The sequence below is a fragment of the Corythoichthys intestinalis genome, chromosome 2 (assembly GCF_030265065.1).
Source record: "Corythoichthys intestinalis isolate RoL2023-P3 chromosome 2, ASM3026506v1, whole genome shotgun sequence".
NCBI lineage: Eukaryota > Metazoa > Chordata > Actinopteri > Syngnathiformes > Syngnathidae > Corythoichthys > Corythoichthys intestinalis.
The window spans coordinates 57,460,119-57,487,022 of NC_080396.1; the positions used below are offsets into that span (position 1 = coordinate 57,460,119).

Below are 26,904 nucleotides of genomic sequence, written 5' to 3' on the forward strand. Positions count from 1 at the left end.
GCCCCGGTGTTACCTGACGCTGTAAACTCATTGGATGCGTTGCATAAAAGGCGTTATGTGGAAAAGCTTCAGTTTATCCATTCGCCAGATCCATATTTGATGCCTAAATCGATGTTTTTCGACCCGCTGTCTTCGCCGTCTCTGCCTGACATCTGCTACCCTGATATTTACAACTATCTTGTCCACACAAAATCAGCCTATTCTCACGAAAGTTTGAAAAACTTTAAGAGCTTGGAGGCTTATAAATACTTCGTTGCTGGTTGGGTGAAAAAGGTCCTCGTCCACGAAAATTCGGCAGGAATCTATCTTGTGCTCGGGAAGGTGAGTTACGAAATTTTCAATTTAAAATCTTTTGTTCTTGCTAACATCCACTGTCAAGTCTAATGTATTTCATGTCATTTGTCAATGGAGCTAGGGCTTTTAATGTATATATGGTTTAGCGATAGCACTCTCACTACATACATATATAATATGTAATAAATATGAAGTGCGATAGCACTACTCCAGATTGTCCCTAGTTGAATTTATTTTTTGGCTTTTGACCTCAATAGTGAAATTGTAAATTAATTGTATGACAACTGTCTTATTATCCCCTTATAATTATATATTTTCAGGTAGTTCATTCACAACCTCTGAGTGTATGTTGTCGGCGATTAGCCTAGCAATGATCTTAATTGTGGTTGTCAGCCCAAAACCCTCTAAATATATATTAAATGCATCTTACCAGATATAAAATGACTACTACATAATCTGTGGTAATCGTTTGGAGCCCAGTTTTCTCGTCGAATTGCAGCAGCCCATCTCGCTCTCCTCTCCGGGTCTCTCGGAATCCGGTAGAACTTCAAGTCTCTCCGTCTATCTTCTCTGTTATTGCAACCGACCGCCACACACGCCTTCACCATTTTGATTATTAATGTTAACGAGCAGAAAAACACGCCATAATAGGAGGAATTTACGTAGACGTAATGCATCAACAGTGACGAGTTGACGGACAATATGGCGCGGGGGCGTGGTTGTGATGTCATGTGAGTAGGGTCTATAGAGAGTTCACAGAGAGCAGCAGAGCTACAGCGGCTGGACACAGCAATTCGAGCTAACAAGACTCTTAACATTGCATACCGCTTCAACATATTCAATAGTATTTAGTTTTCATTCATTTTAAATGAATATTCTGTCCGAACAAGCTTAACAGAGAATCCACACCGTGCCATCATGACACATCAAGCAGATGAGGTTACATATGGAACAATGAAATTAACAGTTCACCTGCTGTGGCCTGAACGCAGTCTCACACTTTCCTCCTGGTGCGCATGGACTTGAATTGCGTGCCCGCTTGTGCATTCCCTCTTTTTTCACCTCTTTTATCAACACCATCGTTGTTTTGGGGCTTTTTGAAGAAACTTCGGACACTCAGTTGCCTTGACATTTTTCAGAGTAAGGCCAACGACGTCATGCATCAAGAGAGACAATAGCTAATTAATATGCTCACTCGCCACCCTGTGATCTGGGGTGTGAATTGCAACCTTTCAAAATGACAGATGGACTTCAGTTTTTTCTGTCACTGTTTTAAAAAATCGGTCAACGACGGAAAATATTCGGTTAATGCGACCCCTGGTAGGTATATACTTTTGATAAGGTGATGGGTACAACACCTAAATTCACAAAGAGATATCCTCCAAACCCTTATTTTGTTAGATCATATATATAGTTTTTTTTCCTCACTATTTTGCACTATATATAACCTGTTTTGACCATAGTATGTGTAAAGGCCAAAAACTCCTATGACCATACCTGCTGTTTGTGTTGAATTGTCAAACATAAAACTATTCAATCTTATTTTTTTCTATTGAATGTTTATCCTCACAAGTTGAATAAATATGATCAAGCTTCAAAACGGTTGGTCGAGCATGTTTGGTTGTCAATGGGACGTCAACATTACAAATTTTGAAAAAAGATTTTGGGATATTTTTGTCTTTTTGGGTCCAAAATGTGGATTAAAATTGTTCAGTGAAGAAAACAACAGTTTGGACTTGAAGTTCAAGGTGTCCTGAAAAAAAGGGACCCAACTTGGCCATTGTAAACAATTTTTTCTTTGAAATATAAAGGCAACATCAAATGCATGCACATTCGGCCAAAATAGGCTTAGGTGTTAAAGGGTTAACTCAATTTAAAAGAAACATCAAGTTGGAGTAGAGGTAAAAATAAACTACGGAAATTATGTAGCTGCAGATCTTTGCACACCTTCTTGTTATTTGAGATTGAATTCTACTGTTCATTCTGAACACAACCCAAACTCATGTTAAAGTGGAGTTAGCGCACACCTTCCTCCATATGAAGTTCCTCTTATTAATCCCAAATATATTTAACCATAGACTTCATAATACTTGACAGGTCTTGGAAAACGGGGCCGATCCGTAGGGGGCCTATTTTCAAAAACTTCAAATTCAAATATTTTCAAAACCAAAGCTGCTACTGACCTAAAACCAAAACAGACACCTACCTTAGCCATATATGAGTCTCCATGAGCAGCGGCATCAAAAAATTCCAAATTCGTTCCCTTATAAAATCCCGATTAATTATTTTTCATATAAGTACAACTAAACTTATAATCGCTATAAAATTCTCAGATTTTACACTAGATGCACAAAAATCACCAAATGCAGAGATAATCACCTATATTTTCAGGATCAATAGCAATATTTAACATATAAGTTTTTGACCAAAATAGCAACTTAATTTTTTTTTATTTACTGCAAGTTTTCAACAGCTAATAAATAACTAAATTTAACATCATAAACTTAATACTTGAGGAAAACAGAACCAATTATAAATAATATGTAAATAGATTATTAATAAGTTCTATATACAATCACAACTTATTATAGAATAGAATAGCCCTTTATTATCATTACATACATACAGTTATACAATGAAATTGTGGAGCATCCTTTTACAGCGCAGGATAAGTTAAAATCTCAAAAGTGACACGCAAGTATGAAATTTAAATAAACATAAATATAAAATGCGTATGAGATAGTCCCATAATTCAGGCAGTGCCAATAATTGATGTAGTGGTACCAGGATGTGAGCTTCGTCTTTCAACAATCACATAGCCTTTTTTTATGCCTTGGATTTTCTGGTCACCTTGATTTGTTCCTCGCCGTCACCTTTCTGCCCTCCTTGACTCTGCTCCCTCCCCTGCCGGCCGGCCGGCCACTCCAAGGCCTTGTTCTTCCTCGCTTCTTAAGTCACATCCTTGGAGATGTTTGCACCAAAACAGTTGAAGAGGGACCGCCAGGAACTCCAGCAGGTGCTCTTGTGCTTCCTGCACATCAGGGAGACCGACAGGGACATTCCGAAGGACGCCATGTGGGCCATGGGGAGAGATGGCCGCTTGAGGACCGCCCAGCCCGTCTTCAGGTCTCCCTTGTCCTCTGGAACATCTCCAGGATGTCGGCCCTGTGTGTCCCTGTGTTCCTCCTTGCCCGTGCGACCGTGTTGGGGTTGATGACCACCATGATGAGCCCGATAGTCTGCTTCTCGATCGAAAAGCGCGCTACCACCTTCTGGGTCAACTTGTAGCTGGCCTTGACAGACTTCCTCCTTATTCCTCCAACCTGGCCAGCACCTTCCGGCTCGAGAATCGGGCCGTCCTCATCCTCTCAGGCTCCTAAAAAAACGTGTTTGTTTTAGAAAGATAGGTGTTTTGATTCATCTTTTTTAATAAAGTGAATAATGCTGGCCACTTATTTCAGCCCCAGGACACCTGGGCTGCACGATACAGCCGTTGTTGTGGAAGCTGCTGTGGATGTTCTTCCAAAGGTGTCAAAGTAGACGAAGATGTGCTTGTTGCCGTCGGCGTAGGGGTTGGTGTAGGGCCATGGTGTTTAACTGAAAGTTATTAGATTGAAATGTTACATAAATAAAACACGTAAAAGCTGATTGTTATTTAGTATGGGCGCAGAAATGTCTAAAATAAAATCTAAAGATACAAAATCCAACATGGCCGCCGTAGCAAAACAGTGAGCTTTATCCGTTGAAAATTCTTGTGAATAAATGCTTAAATCCCTTAATTCTTTATAGATATGGATGTAAAACATTCTTGATTTCTACGTTAAAAGCAAAAAAACTGGGCAGTTAGCATTTATTTTACATAAATATTGCGAATGTGCTGCTCGTCTTTAAGTTCACTGTGGCGCCGCCTTTCCACAAGTCCACAACAAAGAGCTTTTTAGGTTGAAATTGTTTTGAATAAATGCTTAAATCTCTGAATTCTTTATAGGTATGGATATAAAACAGTCTCGATTCTTGGTTAAAAGCAAAAAACCGGGCAGTGTGAGTTTACTTTACATAAATATGTCGAAGAATGATACTAGTCTGTTAGCTCTTTGTTATGATAAAGGGGCTGCCACAATGGCTTTTTCCTTTGAAAATTCTTGTGAATAAATGCTTAAATAACTGAATTCTTTATAGATATGGACGTAAAACAGTCTCGATTCTTGGTTAAAAGCAAAAACCGGGCAGCTGGCAGTTATTTCACGTAAATATTGCGAGGTATGGAGCGGCTAATTTCTCCAATTGATTTTTTTTTACAACGTTTCAAAATGCATGCATGGTACGAAAAATATAATAATTACCTTGAATCCTAGAACAAATCACTCCTCAGACAATCCTTCTTGTTTGTTTGCGGTTCAGATTTCATACTTTTTGAATGTAAATTCGGCATTGTGCTCAAAAGCATGTGCGAAAGTTTCTCTCCCACTGATATCTAATAAATGAAGCTTAGTCAAACAGCCCCCTACGGGCAGGCGGGGCGATGAGAATGACGAAGCTTACCTGCCAAGTATCTTGATGTCTATGATTTAACATATTATTGGAGTGTTTACCTGACATTCTTTCTGTCTTTCTATCTGAATCCTGAAGGTTTTTCTGCTAACAATGACTGCTGTTTTAAATTCTTCATAATTCCCTCTGCCTTGACTGAGGCCCAAGATCCAACTGAATTCAAACTGTACCAAAGCATCATACTGCCACCACCATGCCTCAGTGTACAGCAGGATTCACCAAATCCGGACCTCGGCACCACTTTTCCTGTCATGTTTTCCATGTCTTCCTCCTCAAACACACCTGAATCAAATAATAAGGATCATTATCAGGCTTCTGGAGAGCTTGTTGATGACATAATCATTTGATTTTTTCGGAGACATGGAAAACACAACAGGATATGTGGCATCGAGGTCCGGATTTGGTGAATGTGGGTGTACAGTATGTGAGGTGTAAAACCTTTGAAATTAATTAGGGGTGAATCTATGGTCAAATTGTGGCAGGTATACAGATATCCATTTAGCACAAATTATATTAGTTAATTCTGAACACAATATCTTATTTTTACTTCCCCTCTCGAGTACTTTTTTTTTTTTAAAGAATTTGGGCTGGACTGTAATCATATGAATGTGGAAAAAGTTTAGAAATTATTTATCTGGTTCCATTTTTTATATCGCATAGTCATATGAACATGGGTGTATGGACTTTGTATATCCACTGCACCTTGAGCAAGGGTATTGAACATTAGGCAAACTGCTTAAGTGTATGCTGAGAGATGGATGGTGTCGGCCTATAAAACATGGATGTGAACAAACAGATTTGGGACATGTGAGAGCAGGTTATTGGAACCTGATGATAGGGCATTGAACGTTGATGCATGACTTTAAGTACTTGCTATAGCACCTACAGCTCGTTGGAAGTGTGCACAATGCTGTTTTCCTTTTTGCTATCCCTCTTGCATGCATTACATGATCTTCACCAGCTCAAATGTATGTCAACACTTGTAATTTTGCTCATCGGTAGTAATAAAGGGTTGTTAATTACCTTTTTTTCTTTCTTAGAAAAACTCAGCACAGCTCTTTAGACCAGAGCTCGCCTCCACAGACTGTTATGTCCACCTATAATCACCCTGTGCTCGGCGTCTACAATCCACGGGATGACTTCCCACTTCGGAAAACAGGTGTGACACACACACACACGTTGAGTAAAAAACATGGTTCTGATATGCTCTTCAAGGCTTTCGTTTCCTCAAGGCTGAGGGTTGTTCCTGGCCCTGACAGCACAAATCCTGTACCACTGTGATATTTGTCGACATGATATATGCGGTTTGCTTATGATAATGAAGTAGAGAGTTCCTTTCACGTCACTGCCTGCGTATGAGTTCGTGGGTTGGCACCCACAGACAAACTACAACGGACATTTTCCCTGTTTACCTTTTAGTGACAAATGGAAGCCACCAAAGAACAATTAAAATGGTAACACCTAAGGGCAAGAGACTTCACGTCATGTTGTCACTCGGTTTGTTTTAAAGAGGTGATGCAAGAACGCTGTGCTTGTTTTTCCACTCAAGAGTGAGGGAAAAAAAGAATGCTTCGATCTTCATTATTGGATCACTTAAAAGCATGAGCAGGCTTCCACCTCCCAGTAATGTCTGTCTGAATATTGTCAGTTCAGAGGCGCATTTAAAAAGTAAGAAATGCATTGTTCAAAGTGGCCCGAAAATATTTTTTATAACCTTGGATGCCATTTTCGGCAGATTTGCACAACTATTCGTGTTGAAAGTGACCAGAATGTCATTTATGAAGCTACTTTAGATAGTCCTTTTTGGTCTTTTCTGAAGACTTAGGAATTCTCATGCATCTTATAAGATCAAATTTGAATATTCAATATTTAAATTTCAACTCATAGCACTGACTGGCCATTGGTGGAGTGGGTGTGTCAGTTTGTAGCTTTTGGGCGTTGGCAATGCACGTGGTAACTTTGACACATAGCGGAGACATGGGTAGCAAACGTTATTCAACGATTTCATTCAGGAGGCAGGCTTTCGCTGATACTTCCTGTTTCAAAAATGCATAGCTATTCCTTATTTCTACTTAAATAAAACATTCACTCACTTGATGCCAACACATTCACACTGTGTTTTAAGCCTGGAGTTCATGACTGTATTGGAGACGTCTGGAAATGACTCACAGGCGATAGAAACAAACAAACAAAAAAAAAGAGTCGCTTAAGAACTGCCACCGAGAAAGCAGAGGAAAGTGCGTCTTGGCTGGCTAGACGGCAAACAGCGGTGGGGGCTAGAGGTCACTGCCAAAAAGTGAGAAAGACATCAACTAGTCGTATTGTAGAAGTATTGTATTAAACGACAACAAATGCTTACTGCAAAACATACTGCATTATTTATACTCGGGGTCTCTAAACCAGTCTTCAAGGGCCGCCGTGGGTACTGGTTCTTGTTCTTACCGATTGAGCACAGACAGTTTAACCAATGAGATTCCTGCAAAAAAAAAAATTCATCCACTCACACATGCGCGACCAATAACACTGCGTTTTTTTGTTGTTGTTGTTTTTTTTTGTTTGTTTTTTGCTGGCAGACTCCTTCACAAATAAATCCATTAGTTGGCGTTAATGTAATGGGCTTTTTTGCCAAGGTAAAAGACAAAAAAAGAAAAAGAAGGTGGTGATGTGTGGAGCGGGTTATAATTGGGGTATAATTGACAGCACTTGCGAGCAATGGCAAAAAGGACAATCTTTCTTCCCAGCAAACCCGCCGGCACTGTTTCAAAGAAGGCCGACGGAGGGAATAAGTCCTACTCAGGGAGGCAATGAGCAATGGCGAAATGCGAAAGTCATCACCATTGAGCTGAAAGCCAACACACAGGGCACGATGCGAGTACAGCAGCGAGCAATCGCTACTGTACACTCAACGCTATGCTGGCTAGAGGTGTTTGAAATTTCTGATTCTTAGATTATTCGCACTTCGGCCGTGGAAGATTCGAGAACGATTCACAAACATCCGGATTCAGATTATTGAAATATGCCAAGTAAAGCGGAACTAAAACACATTCAGTGCGGTCTTCGGGACGCAATGAGGAACGGATAATCGATTTATAATCGAATCGTAGCCTCTGAATCGTAATCGAATCGTTAGATGCCCCAAGATTCCCACCTTTAATCCTAGCTATGAATTTGGAGGGCATTTTAAAATTTCCGGTCTTTTCTGAGCACCTACCCCTTCCCAAACTGCTGCTTTTTTGTTTATGTCCCAGAAATCATGCCGAGCGGTATCATAAAGTATGTGCTGGTCGCACACTGCTAAAATGATACGCTCCTCCATTTTGACAAAGTGTAGCATGTGGATGTCAATTTCCGAGTTGGCCAGTGTCCTTGCAGGTGGTTTGTCGATCGATAAATCAGTTGCTGATTGGTTGTAGTGCCAGGTGACAGCGACAGAACAAAATTCCCATATTACTCTAATTTCTAAGCAGTATACTGGTTGATGTAAACTGATAGAGAATAAAATATAGATATATAAGTTTGTAGTTTTATGCATTTATTATGAAAGTCTTTATCGGTTAAACTGAAAATTAGAGGGAAACTTTACATGTTGATTTACAGTGTGCGCCCCTGAATCTTCTGCTTGTGCCCCTAAATTTTTAAGTTAGGAGCCATTGTGCTCCTAATAAAAAATGTTAGTCTGGAGACCTGGAAATGGTGTCATGTTTTTTTTTTAATTTATTTTTTATTTTTTTGAATAAAATCCTGCACCCTCTGCGGCTCTATGTGGAATAGCTAGGAGACCTCTGATTTATACAGTCTACTGTATGCTTGATGCAGCTCAATTAGAAACCAGGGGGAGGCAACATCCAGTCAGCTTTTCTTAGTGGTCAGCGCTCCCAATATCAGTTCATGTGGAGAAAAAAAATGAAGAGGGCACGCACTTGCATAACCAGCCAGGGTGTGTCGTCACACCGTGGCCAATTTAAAGAAAACCAAATTGGGGGGTGGGGGGGATTCAGTTGCAAATGCAATTGCAATCAAACTATAGACTACACAGATAACACACTTGATGTTATGCACGAAAGAGTTCAAAATATTGGGAAATGACTTTAGTGCCTCTTTAAACTATGACAAGATAGAAGACATGCTGTGCAGCAAATGATTATGTTACAGTTAAAATCTGTCAAATTAAAAATTTTCAATTTGGTCTGACATTGCTATAATTATTAGAAAGCTTTTTTATTTTCAATATTTGAAATTTATTTTGCATCAATGGAAGGCACTTATGAGCAATAGGCATATTTACATATGCTTTTCCCTCATCATGCATTGGCGTGAATTAGATAATCAAATGTCAACTTTTCTTAAGAAACTACCGGTACTGTATTTGGATTTATGGCAACTGCATTCACAAATCATCATTCACACCTAAATGTTTTCTGCCTATTATTTTCCATCCTGCTCTTTGAATTTGTTTCAGATCAATTGTTCCTGAATATAACATACCGGGTAATCCTTTTAGAGTAAGAATTGCCAGCGGAGAAAGCCTAGTCATATGTGCATCACGTTTTGTTTGTGTGTTTAGCTGCCCTCTGATGACTAAAACAATCTAATTCATCTAATGGTGGTGTTTTGGAGGGGTAACAAGGGATGGTAAATAGGGCATTAGCTTAATGTGACTGGCGCCAATTTGATGACTCTCTCCTCTGTCTCCATCCACAAGTCCGTAATATCTAGGGATGGGAATTGATAGGATTTTTATGATTCCGATTCCATTATCGATATTGCTTAACGATTCGATTCTTTATCGATTCTCTTATCGATTCTAATTTGGGGAAAAAGAAGAACAAACATTTTGATTGGCATTGAGTTTGTTTAATCAGAAGTCACAACCTTAAAAACTCAGAACAAGGTCAAAAGAGGCCCAAAGCCTCAATATTAACTGTGGCAATGAGTGGCAAATGCACAAGAATGTAACATTTTACTGAAACATTTTTCTAATAGAAATAAAAAATATTGGTTTATATTGACATATAGGTCGTTGGTCTGCCGTTAGCAATATGTGTTAAACTTGCAGGGATCCCCAAACTTTTTCCAGTGAGGGCCGCATAACTTTTCCCTTCTCTGATGAGGGGCCGGGGTCAGTTTATAACAGAAAAAGTGTGACGATTGCAGGAGTGCCTAAATGTAAAAAATTATTGTTTTTCAGAATGCCACAATCAAATAACCCTTTCTGGATATTTCACGGAACAAAAGTAAATAAAATAAGAATAATAATATAATACAATAACATTTAATAATAATAACACTATTAATCAAATAGATAATAACCAAATAACCCTCTCTGAGTTCTTCACAGAAAAAGGCCAGAAAATAATTAACACTACTGAGAAAAAAAAAAATTCAAAATGCTCTCTGGTATTGTTCAGGGGGCCGGACCACATGTCGGGGCGGGCCGTAGTTTGGGGACCCCTGTGAAAGCCTTATTTACCAGTATATTGAAATGCATGCCTTTTAGTTTTTATGGTGCTTTCACGCTCAAGTGGGGGCGCCCTTGCGAAGAAGAACGCGCTCAACAAGAAGAAGAAATGCCGCATCCAAGTGAGTGAGCGAGTTAGAGAGAGAGGGAAGCACTGCTACGACCCTACGTTCTTTGTTAATGCTTGTAAAATATCTACAGAGGCAACGCCTGTCTGGATCATCTTTTGTGTTGTTGTTGTTGTGTGTTTCCACTCGCCATCGGACACTTAAATCCAGTTGTGTAGTGGTTTGAACGATGTGCTAATGCTAGCGAACGCATGCTAACTGTTTTGTTATTACTGAATTAGCCGCTAATCATCGCTGATTTACGTTGATGCAAACCTGTTTGTTATTGGGGACGAAATTGATTTGTTTCATTTCTATTTTTAGTTTCACTCTTCAAGTGATGGTTGAATAAAGTCAGCAAATTATACCAACGTCTTCTGTATCGTCATTTTGGAGTTTAGCTAGCTGTATAGCTGTCTCGGTGAGGATAGTGCAGTTGATGCAGTTATCTCCACCTTGCAATGATTGCAAGTTGTTTTGTTGTAATTTTTCCTCGTGAAGTGAAGACAACACTTTCGAGCGTTTGAACCTACGTGCTGTCATTGTTATGTTTACAGCTGCAATGCTCGTGCTAAACCATCGTAACCTTTCATTTTCACCCTCTTTCCTGGTGAAGTGTAGCCAAACTTTGGAGCGGGTGGTTTTTGGCACCATGCTAGTTTGATGTGTTTGGACAACAAGACAGTCACGACGCAATATGCGTCTTCAGGACTCGTTAAAGGGATCGTTAAGGCTTTTTCATTGTGATGTCGAGGCCTCGAAACATTAGGAACCGGTTCCGAATTGGAATCGGATTTCGATTCCCATCCCTAGTAATATCACATACAAAAAGTGAAAAAAGCCTTCCAAAGTTGAGCTAATTGCCTCTCAGTTATATCATCTATGGGTAACTCGATCACAATTCGTCTTCTGTAGAAACATTAAATAGCAGAATTGTACAATAACGAATTGTGGTTAGTGAGCGCTGTAACCAAACAGGTTTGATAACAAAGGGCCTTTATGGCTCATCCCATTCTTAGATGAATAAACCGTGGCGACTACAATATTTAAAAACATTTAACAACAATTAAAAACATCCTCCTTTCAGCCTCCGAACCCAACTTGAAGCTGCGTTCCAGGCTGAAGCAAAAGGTCAGCGAGCGCAGGAGCAGTCCACTCCTTCGTCGTCGAGATAGCCCCATCACCTCTGCCAAAAAGCGTTCTCTTGACATGGCAGGTAGCAGCTTTTCAGCAATTTTCTTCAGAATAGCCCATTTTGGTTGTGGACTGGATACATTCAATCAATGTTTTTTTTTCTCTCTCCTCTCTGTTATGGATGCGCTCAATGCAGATTCTGCATGTAGCAGCGCCCCGGGCTCAGGTCCAAGTTCCCCGAACAACAGTTCCAACAACATCCCCAATGAAAACGGCATCACTGTGTCGGTCTCCACCAGCAAAGAGGTAATGTACAATCAAAGTTTACATGGAGCTGATGGCCAGGCTCAACCCATCCATAAAAATCTAACATAAAACTTTCATCCAGCCCCACTTTCTGCCAGATTATCTTGGCTTTATTGTGGTGGGGCTGTGATCCAGATGCTTGCTATTGGCTTTTAAACCCAGCAGTGTGTGTGTGAAGACAAAGCGCAAATGCTCTTCAGATGACAAGTAAGCAAAGGAGTGTTGCATGAGGAGCCAGCAAGGTTCTATTTGTGGCTGCCATTAGGAGCACTAGTGTGGAGTAGGCTTGTCAACATGACAGCTCTATTGCAGCCATCATCTCTGTTTTCAAGCCTAAACCTACACATTGGCCACTTAAATTATGACTTTTTCATGAAGATTTTTTGGTGAGGTTTCTTTTTTTGATAGTTAACGATTTTCTTTAGTTTTAGCTATTTGAGTTTTCATTGATATTTGCAGTTGGTTTCTTACAAGGTTTAGGCTATGATTAGTTTTGGAATTTTTATATGTTTTAAGCCAAAGTTTAATTAAAAAAAAAACATCACCAAAATTAAAGTATAAAACAAGTTTTGGACACTCTTTGAACTTATTAAACCCTGTCATTGTTTAATCATTGTCAGAAGGTTCTTTGATGCTGTTTTACCTGCAGTTTCAGGCCTTTTTAACTGGATATTTGGCTATTTTCATGCAGTTATTTTGCAGGTCCGCCCTCTCTGAGTTTTTGTTTTATATGTGCTTCCAGGCATCTGTAAACCAGAGGGTGTGTAGCGGTGCTGAGCGAGGCTCTATTAGCCAGCTTTCCCTCTACACTTCACCATCCTTACCTAACATCACCCTGGGTTTGCCTGCTACTGCCACTGCCACTGCTGCATCCAATGTAAGGACCTGGCTTCACTAGATAGCTGTCGATGTATATGAACAACACTTCTCACTTATCACTTATTTGTCTTCTCAGGTGACGTCCGCTCAACAAGATGGCAGTCTGCAGCCGGCGTTGTCCCTCAGCCCTCCTTTCCTCTCAGGTGGCCACTTGACACCCTACCTGGCTGAAGCGGCAGCAGGAACAGGGGGGCACGGTACTCACAGTCCTCTGCTCCAGCACATGGTGCTAATTGAGCAGACGCCGGCACAGAGCCCCCTTGTGACAGGTAAGAGAAGTCACTTTACATCAGTCAATTTAGATTAAAATGAACAATGAATACAGGTCTACACTCTTAAAAGAGCGTGATTGTCCAGTTTGTCCATTTACGGTCACAGAATTCCATTCATAACCCTTGACTCATGGCCTCTCCTTGTTTGCGTGCATCGTTGCTACTTGCAGTCATGATCAGTGAACAGCCAGTAACACACACTGCTGCGCATACTTGTTCTGCATGTGCTTTGAAGTAGACAAATACATATGCACGCACAAGCTGGAGAGGTAGAGTTCAATTTGTTGTGCGAATGAAATTACGTCTCAATTCAGTTGCATAAACCGATAAGTGAAAATGTTAATGCAAACAAATAAAATAGAAAACACCTCATTTCCCCAAGTATGTTTTTCGATGCCATGTGGCAGCTTCCTCCTGAACCTCTCACAAAGGAACTAAATTGTGCATTTTTTTCATTGTGTCATCACTGTTAAAGAGCTGCAGTCTGGCAGCCCAGATGGTAGATTTTTATTACATCTGCTAACCCATATTAAATCTGACTTTTTTTAGCACTAATAAAATGTGTTGATGCATTTTACGACCCCATCACACCCTTCTTTTTTGGCGACACCCCAGGCGTAAGTGGCCTGTCCATGTCCCCGGCAACCTCCATGGCCAAATTACAGCGGCAGCATCGCCCGCTGGGACGTACTCAGTCTGCTCCACTGCCCCAGGGGAGTGCTGCCCAAGCCCATGCCCAGGCACTGGCTCTACAACAGCTAGTGGTCCAGCAGCAGCACCAACAGTTTTTGGAGAAGCACAAGCAGCAGTTCCAGCAGCAGCTCCAGTTCAACAAAGTAAGAGAGTAAATAGCAGAGATGGGCTGGTGGGGATACAAATGTGAACATTATTAACATAGGCTTTAAAAAAAGAACTAGACAACCTTTGGTGACATCCCTATAGTGTTAACCTGCCTTTATTTGCTCCCTATGTCTCACTGTTGAAGGTGGCGCCATGTTTTCCTTCCATGTTCGTAAAGCCCATAAATGGGCTCCTTGAGACACCTGGTTGCTCGCGTTCTCTCGGTCGATGGGCAAGGGAATCAACAAATCACGACAGCAGGCAGTTTTTAGCAATCGTGTGTTCGTCGGTTTTCATTGTGTTTTCCTTTGTTGTTATTTTTTGTTGCCCTAATTTGCTTCCAAAAAGTGAACATGCATGTTACATGCTGAGAGCTACGGTTTTTAGTCACCCAAGGATAGCATTTTGCAGTCTTAAATGACACTGCTATAAACTAGGGCTGTCAAACGATTAAAATTTTTAATCGAGTTAATTACAGCTTAAAAATTAATTAATCGTAATTAATCGCAATTCAAACCATCTATAAAATATGCCATATTTTTCTGTAAATTATTGTTGGAATGGAAAGATAAGACACAAGATGGATATATACATTCAACATACGGTACATAAGGACTGTATTTCTTTATTATAACAATAAATCAACAAGATGGCATTAACATTATGAATATTCTGTTACAGCGATCCATGGATAGAAAGACTTGTAGTTCTTAAAAGAAAAATGTTAGTACAAGTTATAGAAATTTTATATTAAAACCCCTCTTAATGTTTTCGTTTTAATAAAATTTGTAAAATTTTCAATCAAAAAATAAACTCGTAGCCCGCCATTGTTGATGTCAATAATTACTTACACAATGCTCATGGGTGCTGAAGCCTATAAAATCAGTCGCACCCAAGCGCCAGCAGAGGGCGGCAAAACTCCATAAAACACAACAAGTGAGCGTTTCACTGTACTGTCATTTAAATCTGTCTGAGCGGGGCATCTGCGTTAATTGCGTCAAATATTTTAACGTGATTAATTTTAAAAACTAATTAACGCCCGTTTCCGCGATAATTTTGACAGCCCTACTATAAACACAACAAGTATATCAGAGTGTGACAAAGCCAATATTTTCGCTTCAATACTATTTAACAACATAACAAGCTATCCAAAACCCTGGAATACATCAAGAAAATGGCCCCTAAAGATAAGCTGCTTGGTGAATGTCTTAGACATAAGAGATCCCATGAGAGTGCAGAAGAGGATAAGCAGACAACCTGAAGAGACAAACCCCTACAGTAAATGTACCACCGGCAAGTTAAAGTGGCTGACATAAAGAAATCCAACCATTGGCTAGGGCACTCTAGATTGACAGATAGCACAGAGGCACACTGATCATGGCAGCGCTGGAACAGGCCCTTAGTACAAAGTCTGTAGATGCCAAAACAGCACAGAACAGATCAGACCCGAGGTACAGGCTGTGAAAACATGCTGCTGAGACTAAGGATGGGAATTGATACAATTTTTACGATTCAGATTCGAATATCGATATTGCTTAACGATTAGATTCTTTATCGATTATAAATTGGGGGAAAAAGAAGAGCAAACATTTTGATTGGCATCTAGTTTGTTTAATCAGAAGTCACAACCTTACAAAATCACAACGAGGTCAAAAGAGGCCCAAAGCCTTGATGTTAACTGTGGCAATATGGCTAGGTTCATACTACAGGTCTTAATGCACGAATCCGATTTTTTCGTGTTTTTCCGACTCGACGGTCTGAACGGGACAAGTCACATAGAAGTGGACCAATTCAAATCCGATCTGAGTCACTTTTCGTATGTGGTTCAAATCCGATCTGGGCCACATTTTTCCAGAATGTGACTAGCGGTCTGAACTGTCAAAACTCCCAAATTGGAATTCATGCAGCAATTACGTGAGCAAAGAGCAAGAGGCACGGAGGACGGCAGCCATGTAGGTATTAGCGCTTAGCTTGAACTCTGCTTTTAAGCACGAACCGGGCTTGACCACAGTCATAAAAAAAATAAAATGAAGAAAAGAATAAGCCTTACAATTTTCGATTTTCGTTCTGTGCGCCGAGTGAGCAATATTTCATTATTGCACACATGGCCGAGTCGGGGCAAACTGACGCACCCACGTCATTTCACACACACACACGTCAAGGCTCATGTGTGTGCATGTATGCGTTCTATCAGTCCATATAAACTTCGAATATAACACTAAATAGGGATTATTAATGTCTGTTATTTGTGTCCTCTTTTTGGAAATCAAAATATGATCACGCTGGAATGACTTACAGCTAGCCTAGCATGTGTAATTTGTTTTATGCTTCTGCACATGTGGGTCTCTTTGCTGAGCGCATCTCGGACTGCAAATTAGTGCGCATGTGTGATACTTGAATGGTCTCAATGGACAAAGGCAGTCTGAACGGGCACGCCAAAAAAACAGATATGGCAAAAAATCGGATTTGTGCATTAAGACCTGTAGTATGAACCTAGCCTATGTAACTGTGGCAAATAGACAAGAATGTGTTACATTTTACTGAAATTTTTTTCTAATAGACATAAAAAATCCTCCTTTTTAAAAGGACATATGAGCTAATAGCACTCAAAAATAATAAAAAAAAGAAAATAAAAAGATAAATACTGTCAAATACAACAGAACAGTGGGTAGAGCAAATGTGTAAAATTAACAATTCTTTTGCAGAAAAATAAGCGCGTCTGCTTTTTCAGGTAGGATTCGTGATCTTTCTGGACTTATGGTGTCTCCAGCAGAAAGAACACACTCTCAGATGGGGTGGAGAAAGTCTGCACACATAGAAAGTGGTCTGCTAGTCCAGACAGCAGGGTCTCTTTTGTTGTCCCAAATATTAACAAGTTTATAATTACGTTGGTGTAATTACATAAGGACGGTTGGATCTCATACAATATAAGAGGAATTTTAGCACAATCCTCCGTTAACCTGGATTTGTTAACTTCCTAGACATAGTTGGGGGTACTCTTTGGAAAGGCCTTTTGATACTGAGTAGAATAAAAGTGGTTTGGGACCATCCTATCTCGATTTACGGGCGAAAATACGCTGATTGGCTGTAGTCGTCAGGTGCATTATGGAACGTAATTTGGAACATCCACTTCCATTAGTCGTAGCAACCCAAAAATACCACCACCGGAAGCGGAGGTATATACTTTTGTGTGAAATCAGTAGTCAGATTGGCCCTACGACCCACCAAATTCAAATTATTCCGAAAAAAAGACTGATTGGTGGGCTACCGACCGAAATGAGTATTAAAATTGCTAATAAAATTATTTCGGATTTATTTTAGATGCATATATGTTATGTTCTTCTTATAGAGTGTTCGACGAGGAATACGATAGATCCATTAATAGACTTTTTTGGAAAAACTCATAATTTCTTTAATTAGTCTAATGAATAATAACTTGGCCTGTGAAAATCAATTCGAATTCACTTGTTGATCACTATCTGTTATATACTTAGTGCCTTCACCATGCAATCAATAGAAATTGCAATTATTACAGGATGAAGTTATTAAATCTTAACATTGCATGTCAATAACTGTAGTATGAACAGCAACGTTTGTAATGGAGTGAGACTTTTTCCACCGATGTGTTTATATTGTGGTCAGCAGTAAGTATCCACATTTTGTATTGTTGCTCGTGCCACATAAGGAATTTGTTGAAACTCTCAATTGCCCATTTCATCTGTCTGTTTCCACATTCGTTCAATTGAGGAAGGTGGGAAGTCGGAGTTTTCCAACCTTCGACCAGGAAATATAATTGGGATGTCACTCAAACTGAGAGGCCCTAGTCGCGAAGTCAGAAAAAAAGTACCCCGACTTCACAAGTTGCTTCAATCAGGCGTCACTTGACAAAATGCGCTGTCTGTCGAAAAGCAGACTGTCAATAGTAAAACCAAAGAAGGCAGTTTAAAGTGTGGTCTATTACCTATTTACCTTGTTGTTTTCCCTTCACTATTTAATCACTTACGAGATGTGGTTTGCTGGATGCCATGTCTTCTGATGGCCAAAATAAAAAACGCTTTGAGGTCGCGACTGGTACCATCCAAGTGGGATATGTCCAACGTCCCATCTTTCTCGAATGCAGCATAAGCGCGAGTGGCCAAAGCATTCCTTTCTATTGTGCTCGCGTAACGCATCGAAAAAAATAGTTCCGCAGAAATAAATGAATTACGGCAGTTTGGTGTGACATTGTTTTGGCCGCATGGCTATTTTGAACAACGATCTGCATTTTGAATTTGACTATGTTAGATCTGTTAATATCGTTTTTTATTGGCATGCTAGGATTGGACCATTGACTCGCGCTAGCTTAGCCCCTCCGGAGCCCTGAAATGAATAAATAACTAACAAACTGCACGGAATTTGTTGAAACCAACTCCACAAACTATTTAAAACCCTGCTAACTAGAAGCTTAAGCCTTATGTCAAAAATTCATAACTTCCGCTTAAAGGTCTGAAGCAGCCAAGTTGTACGTGTAGGTAGCTGTGTATGTGTGTCTGTGAGTATTTGATGTGTCCTCAATTTACACGTTTCTTGTCCAAGTTCTCACTTCGCCCGCTTTTTTATTGATGAGTAGGTGGAAGGAGATTTGGGCTGTGATATAGAGCACGTGTTGTGTACATGTGTTTTTGTAGATGCATCAGTGGTCCTATAGCCAAGTTTCCATGCGCTGCAAGGTAATTGTTGGTTGCCATGATAACAAAGCAAAAGCTTCTGCCTTATATGATCATGATGGATGCAAGCAGATGTCTCTGTGATGGCTTTACCTATTGAAATCGGCCAGATTTGTCCCTCCTCTGACTCCTGTACTCTGTGACCTCTCCAAGTATTTAGGTGATCCCTATTGGCCGGTTTCCACACTGATAGTCAGTGACACAACGGAAAGTGGTTTGACAGGAGAAATGGTAGTGGGGTCAGCTTCGTCTAGTTCGAGCTGTCAGAACTGTCTGATGTCAATGTTGTCCTCTGGTACTTAGTCAAGCGAGGTTGGATGTCTTTAGTTGACCCTCAAGACTCTGAGCAGAAACTTTCTCCTGATTATAAGCAAAAAAGACAAATTAAAATAGCTAGGAAAAGGACATACTGGGCATTTTACAATGCATTTTGCCCTGTAAATCTGTTAAGATCACATAAAGGGTTATACAAAAAAAAAAAAAAAAAACACTTTGACAAAAAATATCAAAGAATAAAAGCCAATTTTAAAGCACTGCATCACAGCCACATTAAAAAAAATGAATGGCAAATATAAGTAATGCATTTAGTCTTTACCGTATACTTCAAGTAGAAATGGCGTTAAATGGGTAGAAACCTTTTTTTTTGTTCACTAACTGCCAAACTGCATGAATTGAGTTGGGTTGAGTTAATTTCCAACATACTGTAATTCTAGCTTGAATTTTCACATAAAAAAATGAATTAGCTGAACAACGACTTTCATCTTGAAACAGTTGTATCGCATACATTACACAAAGTCATTCTTGCAGTCAATTAAAAAAAGATATCTTAAAGTAACAAACACCGGTTTGCTTCCAAAACAAAGACTTTATTTGGAAAAAGGACAAAGCAATCCGGCTGTTTTTAGCATTTTAGTGATTTTTTAGCGTCTCTGAATTCAGCCTCACACTTTCAAATTGACCCCAAACTTTACTCACACCGTTCTCCTTCTGCCTCTGCATCTCCACAGTTGATAGCCAAGCCCAGTGAGTCGCCTGTGGGCCGCCAGCACCAGAGCCACCCGGAGGAAACTGAGGAGGAGTTGAGAGAGCATCAAGATGTTAGTTCGTTACCGCTTGGGCTCACCATTAAGCAGGAGCCCCCTGACCCACAGGATCTCCAGGAGGAAGCATTGCAGCAGCACCGGGAGAGGCAAGTGGAGCAGGAGCTTCTTTTCAGACAAGTAAGAATTCGGGGTTGGGTAAACTGGGCAAATTTACAGTAGAAGACCAATTTGGTAGTTGGAGAAAGACCTACTTCACATAAAATGAATGATTTCGGTGTATGCTTGTGCAAGCAGCAGGCACTTTTGTTGGAGCAGCAGCGGATTCACCAGTTAAGAAACTACCAAGCTTCAATGGAAGCTGCCGGCCTCTCCATCTCCTTTCCAGGACACCGCCCTTTATCTCGTGCCCAGTCGTCTCCTGCTTCAGCCTCCCCCTTCTCCATCAGTGTCCAGCCCTCTGATCCACCCGTCAAGCCTCGCTTCACCACGGGTAAGCCCCACCGATGAGATAAACTACTCTCTTCTCCGTACTTTTGACAAAATTGCCCCCCCAACCCAAATCTCCTGGAGGGCAATGAGCTGACATAACAGTGAGAATAACTCAATTGTAGTTGAAATCTTAGAGATGAATTGATGAGAATGAATTGATTTGATAGGGAAGAATTGATTTTTGCTGCAAAACAAGTAAACGATATTTGCTTTAGTACCTTCAGAACCCAAATTTTAAATTCAACTTATGTAGACATTACCTTTGCCACCTCTAACTGTATAAACAGTGTATGGATGTTTGTCTCTCTCTGTTTCTCCCAGGTCTTGTGTATGATTCTCTAATGCAGAAGCACCAGTGTATGTGTGGCAACACCAACAGCCACCCGGAGCATGCTGGCAGAATCCAGAGCATTTGGTCCCGCTTGCAGGAAACTGGACTCAGGGCGCAGTGCGAGGTAGTTTCCCCACCTTTCTTCATGACATAGAGTTGGAAAAGCAAATATTTGAACATTTGATTTGTGTCTATGTAGTGCATCCGTGGAAGAAAAGCCACTTTGGAGGAACTGCAGATGGTTCACTCGGAAGCCCACGTCCTGCTGTATGGAACCAACCCTCTCAGACAGAAACTTGATTGTAAGTTCAAACCCACATGTCAGGTTGTGAGGCTCATCAATTACTTAAACTAACCTCAGATTCCCTTGTTAACCAGGTTCAATCACTCCCAGCTTTGTGCGGCTACCGTGTGGCGGGGTGGGCGTAAGTGGCTATCATATCATCTGTACAACACAAATTAGATGGGCAAGTGTAAACTAAGTTCACCATGAGTGTCTTTGTCAGGTGGACAGTGACACCATCTGGAATGAAGTCCATTCCTCCAGTGCAGCTCGTCTTGCTGTCGGCTCTGTTGTGGAGCTTGTCTTCAAAGTAGCCACCGGAGAGCTGAAGGTGTGGTAAATTTAAAAAATTTGTTAAAAAAAGTTTACTGTAAGACGAACACAAAATTGGGTGGGATAAATGTTGTAAATTTATTTATCCTTTATTCGATTTGTCTCTGAAAAGTTCACTATCTTAATGCTTGATGCTAATGCACTATCTTAATGCCATAGAACAAATTAGCATTGAAAATGCTTTATAGTTGCAAAAAATAGACTTTTAAATAAAGACATTCAAGCATTAATGGAACTGCAAAATACATATACAGTATATACACAAGACAATAAAAAAATACTTACAGGCGTACATATATGGCGGAAAACACTCGGGTGATTTGAAGTTCTGCTCTGAGACCCCCATTTTGGCCAAATTTCAAAATTGTCAAAATTGAAAAATTTTGAACAGGAGGGCATTTGTTTGGATCGATTATCACCTAACATATCGGAGAAAATGCGACAGTAACAAATAAAATGCAATTAAGCGATAGTTATGTGGTAGATATCCGTGACTTTTTTACAGACACCATTTTTTTTCATTGTGATGTCATTTGTTTAAAAGTTAAAAAATATGCAAGTGAATAATTTTTTTAAAAGTCGTTTGTTTTTTTTAAACGAAATATTAGACATCAATGGCGTACCGCACGCAGGCTATTTTTAGACTGTGACGTCGCATCGTAAAGCGGAAGTAAAGCCAAAGTGGGACATTATAGACCCGCCCTCGCTTAGACACAACGCAATTAGTGCTACTTTTCTCCGGTAATCTTTCAAAAACGAACATGCCGATCACGCATTGCTTTTTTGGAACTTGTAGAAACGACTCTAGAATTTACGACACATGAAAGATGTTTTCTTCATACGTTTCCGGAAACTTAAAAACTCGGGAGGAAAAAATGTGAAGACCGAATCAACTTGCGCAGACTTTAACACCAGCTCGGCAAATCCATTCACGTTTCATATGCAGTAAACATTATGTTGGGTTGGCATGGTCTTTCAGAGGACAAAGAGGTAAGCCATTTTTATATTTTTACCTTATTTTTTTTGCGTAACGTTGTGCCATACTGCTTCTGTCTGACAATGAATGACCTGAAAAGAATTACAATGGTATCTGACTGCCACTGTTACCGTTTCTGTTTTTTATACATATATATATATATATATATATATATATATATATATATATATATATATATATATATATATATATATATATATATATATATATATATGTGTGTGTGTGTGTGTGTGTGTGTGTGTGTGTGTGTGTGTGTGTGTATATAAACAACTTTAGTAAGGGGGAATTGTAAATAAATTATAGGATTAAGATGTGTTATCAATGAAAAAATTAAAAGTGTTCGTTGGCTGTCACTGAGTAGCATTTGCGATCGGTACACAAAGCTAACTAAATTACCCCCAAGAACGGTAAGAGACGTAGGACAACCAGAGGATATATAAGAAAGACAGGGCTGATGGCAAAGGATAGCTTGTTGAAACAGGAGAATGTCATTGTCAGTCGCGTCGATAAAAAAAGCTAAAGCTATGCTTAGGTCGGCTCGTTTTTTTTCGTCTTTTTCAGCCTTCGACACTAAAGCCATCTCTTTAACTGAACATTTTTATGTTCTTCCACATCTATGCCAGTCAATTTGGCACCAGGCACATCATTTTCGGAGAGAATTGGTAGGATTAGCTCTGTAAACATCTCCTTCGTACACGATTTCCATTCATTTCCTATTAGGGACAACCGGTGGCTTGTCCTTGCTTAGCAACAGTAGCTAATGTCATGAATATTAATGAGCGGAAGTGACGTGTTGCTTGCGGTACGCCATTAAAGATTCTAAGCTAAAAATGCCAGACATTTTGAATAATAAATATAGTTAATTACCTTCGTCTTATGGCTGTGTTAGAACAAAAGCGGTTGCTCAACGTCTGTAAACGGGGGTTTTCAGGGTAAAACGGGCAAATTGAAAATAGTTCGGGGGCTTAATGCGCCATGAATCTGCTATGGCAGCATATAGACATAATGTTCTATCAAACACAACGTTTTTTTTTGGCATAAAATAAAGCAGTTTCTTTTAAAAAGCAGTGCAAGGGCAGAAACTGCTTTTTCAGTCTTGTCTGTGTTTTCCGCCATATTTTTTTTACTCTGAAAAACAGGTTTTATCACTGCATTTTATTCAGTACTTGCCATGGTCTTCTTTGTCAATAAATTCCTCATGATTAAATAATAAGATGTTATTTTAAAAACATTTTAGTGACTACATTACTATTTTTATTGACATTGTGACAGTAAGTTCAAAATGACTTTGGCAATTAAAGGTAAAACATGGATGAAAACATTTGAGATGCGAAATTGTCAATAACCAGGGTGAAAAGCATGACTTGCAATACAAGCAATTTGATTCATGGCCTGAAGAAATTACCGTAATTTTCACACTATAGGGCGCACCTGACTATAAGGCGCCACCCCCCAAATTTGACACGAAAACAGCATTTGTTCATTGATAAGCCGCACTGGACTATAGGCCGCAGCTGTCCCCACTGTATTTTGGGATATTTACACCAAAAGATATCAACCAGTAACACTTTTTTGACAGAAGCATCATAAGACTGTGATAAGACCAAATGAACCGCCATAAAGCTTTGAATTGGCTGCAAAGCTTCATTGCCTTAAGAAGCTTCATTTGGCCACCATGGTTCTCTTAGCGGAGACAGTCAACCTCTGCTGCCACCTGCTGTCAATGCTGTTGTCAGCCAACATGCGTCCTAGCATGCATTGCAGCGCTACAGATGTAAATAACAAATCAAAAGTCATGATCTGTGCTAATTGTTTCTTCAGTTACTGTTGTTGTTGTTTCATGAATTGCTAGTTATGGAATTTGGTAACACTTTATTTGACAGTGGTGCCATCAGACTGTCATAAGACCATCATAATTATGACATGAGATTTCCATGAGCATTAATATGTCATACGGCAAATTACCTCCCCTTTGAATGGATGTAAAAGATCAGAGCTGGACATAAATGGAGTTAGTGACATAGTTTGCTGAATGACACTTAATGCCATCAGTCATAAGCATTCATTAATGCCTATGATAATGTCATGTCATAATTATGACGGTCTTATGGCAGTCTTATGAAGTGGCTGTCAAATAAAGTGTTGTGTATTAACCCAAATAAATCCACATATAAAACGCACTGGACTATAAGCCGCAGGGTTCAAAGTGAAGGAAAAAACTAGCGGCTTATAGTCCAGAAATTACAGTAAGTGATACACACCATGGAGAGAGGACAGCATTACTTTTGGAATTGATATATTTAAGCTCTACTTTAAACATTTGCCATATTTGAGTTTTTCTGTTTTGTGAATCAATAATATTTGATTCAAATAAAGTAGTGCTGCAACGATTAATCAATTAACTCGAGTAATTCGGTTAGAAAAAAGATTCCAATTAAATTTTGCTGCTTCGAGTATTCATTTAGTTAAAGTGGCGTTGTCAAGGTTTGTTTTGAAAGTGATTGCATTTAGTTTTGATTTGGATGGATACACTGCCCTCTAGTGGCAACAGTGAATATGACATGACTCATTTCACATGGCTGAATCCAGCTGCTCCCTGTTAAGACCAAACTAAGCTTTTTATTTCTAAGTTTTTATTTGAGCTAATGTTTTTATTAATGCATTCGCAATTTAGTTCATAGGTATATTAAGCCGTTTTTTGTGGGAATATGTGTTTGAACCATTTGTTAAGAACATTGTAAAAAAAAAAAATGTTAGCATTTAAGCTAGCGAACTTTTGCTATGTAAGTTAACCAATTATTCTTTTGTTGTACTTAGATCCTGACATATTTTTTTATACCGTTTGAGGCTCAGCTGAGATATTTTGATTTATTATTTTTTTTCCTTATCCGATTTCTTGATTATTCGAACTAACTAGTTCATCGATTAATCAACTACTAAAATAATCGATAGCTGCAGCCCGAAAATAAAGCAAATTTTCATCACAATTCGAAGCTGTAATGCCAAGGATCGGTACTTGGTATAGGCAAGCACTCAAATCAAAATTACTCATATCTGTCTGAAAATACTCTAAGTAGATGCATCACTGCTTTCAACTACATATCAAAACAGCATTTATAAACATTTTAGGGAGCATCGATTATTTGCATTGTTTTCTGTCCTGGCAGGGCTCAGTCACTGTACCCCATGAAAAGAGGGGGTTTACTGTGTATTTTACAAAATTTGTTTACCATCATTTGAAAATAGTTTTTCAAGATGTATTGCTCTTGTCGTCTCCTCAGAATGGTTTTGCTGTGGTGCGACCGCCTGGACACCATGCAGAGGAAAGCACTCCCATGTAAGGTCATAGCTGTCACCACACTCAGTAGGACATGGTAAAAAGCAATGATATCTAGGACATAAATGACACTTTTACGTTTAAGACTTCTGTATTTTTACAACCAAAAGGCGCACTGGATAATTAGATGCGCCATTAATGAATGAGTTAATTTTCATACATAAGGTGCATTAGTGAATCAATGTAATGTATTTGTCTGGATCTTTTTAAGTTGTAATTATTATATTAAGGTCTTAATTCATTCTTTTATTGATTTATTTATTTATTGATTGTTGATTGATAAATGTGTGTCTTGAGCATTCTACCGGAGCAGTATAATACAGTTATGCTCCAACAAATAAGTTTGAGGTCATAAAGAATTCACACAAAAGGTGTACTGGATTATAAAGCCCACTGTGAATTTCAGGGGAAAATAAAGGTTTTTAAATCTACTTTATAGTCTAAAAACTCCGGAACATTATTCCACCAATTCCAGAGTTTGTATCTTTGTTTTTGAAAACAGTGTAGGGAATTGCATTAGTAAGTATCTGACTGTGTATTGACATTCCAGGGGTTTCTGCTACTTCAACTCTGTGGCTATCGCTGCCAAACTGCTGCAGCAGAGACTCAACATCAACAGGATCCTCATCGTTGACTGGGTAATCCCGCCTTTTGTTTTAAGATAGCTTTCACTTGTGGAAAAGGACATTGCTCACAATACGTCATTTAGGATGTTCACCATGGTAATGGAACCCAGCAAGCCTTCTACGATGACCCCAATGTTTTGTACCTATCTATTCACCGTTACGATGACGGCAATTTCTTCCCTGGTAGTGGTGCACCCGAGGAGGTGAGAAAATAGGTTAAGGCCAGTGCATTAAGGGACATCTTAGTTGATGGAAGAAAAATGCCGTAAGTTTTGTCATTACTGCAGGTGGGAAGTGGCCCAGGAGTTGGGTTCAACGTCAATGTTGCCTTTACTGGAGGGCTTGAGCCACCTATTGGAGATGTCGAGTACCTGGCTGCTTTCAGGTACGAGATGCATCCTAGATGATTATGTTTGAATATGATGCTGAAAGTTTGAAATGTTGCCCTTCCTCACCCCCGTTCTCTTAGGTCAGTGGTGATGCCCATTGCCAATGAGTTTGCACCAGACATTGTGCTAGTATCCTCTGGCTTTGACGCAGTCGAAGGACACCCTCCGCCACTTGGTGGCTACACTCTGACATCCAAATGTGGGTACATTAACATGATTATGGAACTCTAACTTCTTATCTTGTCGTAATATTAGTTACGGTGCTATTGTCTGTGTTTTGAAGGTTTTGGCTATCTGACCCGCCAGCTGATGAGCCTTGCTGGAGGCAGGTTGGTCCTGGCTCTGGAGGGGGGTCATGACCTCACCGCCATCTGTGACGCTTCAGAGGCCTGTGTTGCTGCGCTGCTCGGACAGGAGGTGAACAGGCCTGTTTTTTTTTGTAGTTGCTGATGGCATGTGACCATATTGTAAATGAATGTAAAACTGACTGAAACTTGTAAAAAAGCAGAACAAATGAGTCAACATGCCC

General features: G+C 39.7%; 1 protein-coding gene across 4 annotated transcripts in view; it reads left to right on the plus strand.

The window, feature by feature from the left end:
• LOC130905418 (histone deacetylase 4-like) overlaps positions 1 to 26,904 on the plus strand; it is a 130,378-nt gene that overhangs the window by 94,159 nt on the left and 9,315 nt on the right. For 3 of the 4 annotated variants that reach the window (XM_057818819.1, XM_057818829.1, XM_057818802.1), the window contains 18 exons: positions 5,886 to 6,004; positions 11,498 to 11,626; positions 11,741 to 11,850; positions 12,593 to 12,727; positions 12,806 to 12,998; positions 13,617 to 13,837; positions 19,555 to 19,767; positions 19,882 to 20,080; positions 20,401 to 20,534; positions 20,610 to 20,712; positions 20,789 to 20,835; positions 20,917 to 21,024; positions 25,305 to 25,360; positions 25,911 to 25,998; positions 26,070 to 26,189; positions 26,274 to 26,371; positions 26,456 to 26,574; positions 26,659 to 26,792. In XM_057818819.1, coding sequence (XP_057674802.1) covers positions 5,886 to 6,004; positions 11,498 to 11,626; positions 11,741 to 11,850; positions 12,593 to 12,727; positions 12,806 to 12,998; positions 13,617 to 13,837; positions 19,555 to 19,767; positions 19,882 to 20,080; positions 20,401 to 20,534; positions 20,610 to 20,712; positions 20,789 to 20,835; positions 20,917 to 21,024; positions 25,305 to 25,360; positions 25,911 to 25,998; positions 26,070 to 26,189; positions 26,274 to 26,371; positions 26,456 to 26,574; positions 26,659 to 26,792 — 2,326 coding nt within the window. The remainder of the gene's footprint in view (positions 1 to 5,885; positions 6,005 to 11,497; positions 11,627 to 11,740; positions 11,851 to 12,592; positions 12,728 to 12,805; positions 12,999 to 13,616; positions 13,838 to 19,554; positions 19,768 to 19,881; positions 20,081 to 20,400; positions 20,535 to 20,609; positions 20,713 to 20,788; positions 20,836 to 20,916; positions 21,025 to 25,304; positions 25,361 to 25,910; positions 25,999 to 26,069; positions 26,190 to 26,273; positions 26,372 to 26,455; positions 26,575 to 26,658; positions 26,793 to 26,904) is intronic. The other variant, XM_057818811.1, reaches the window with a different exon arrangement.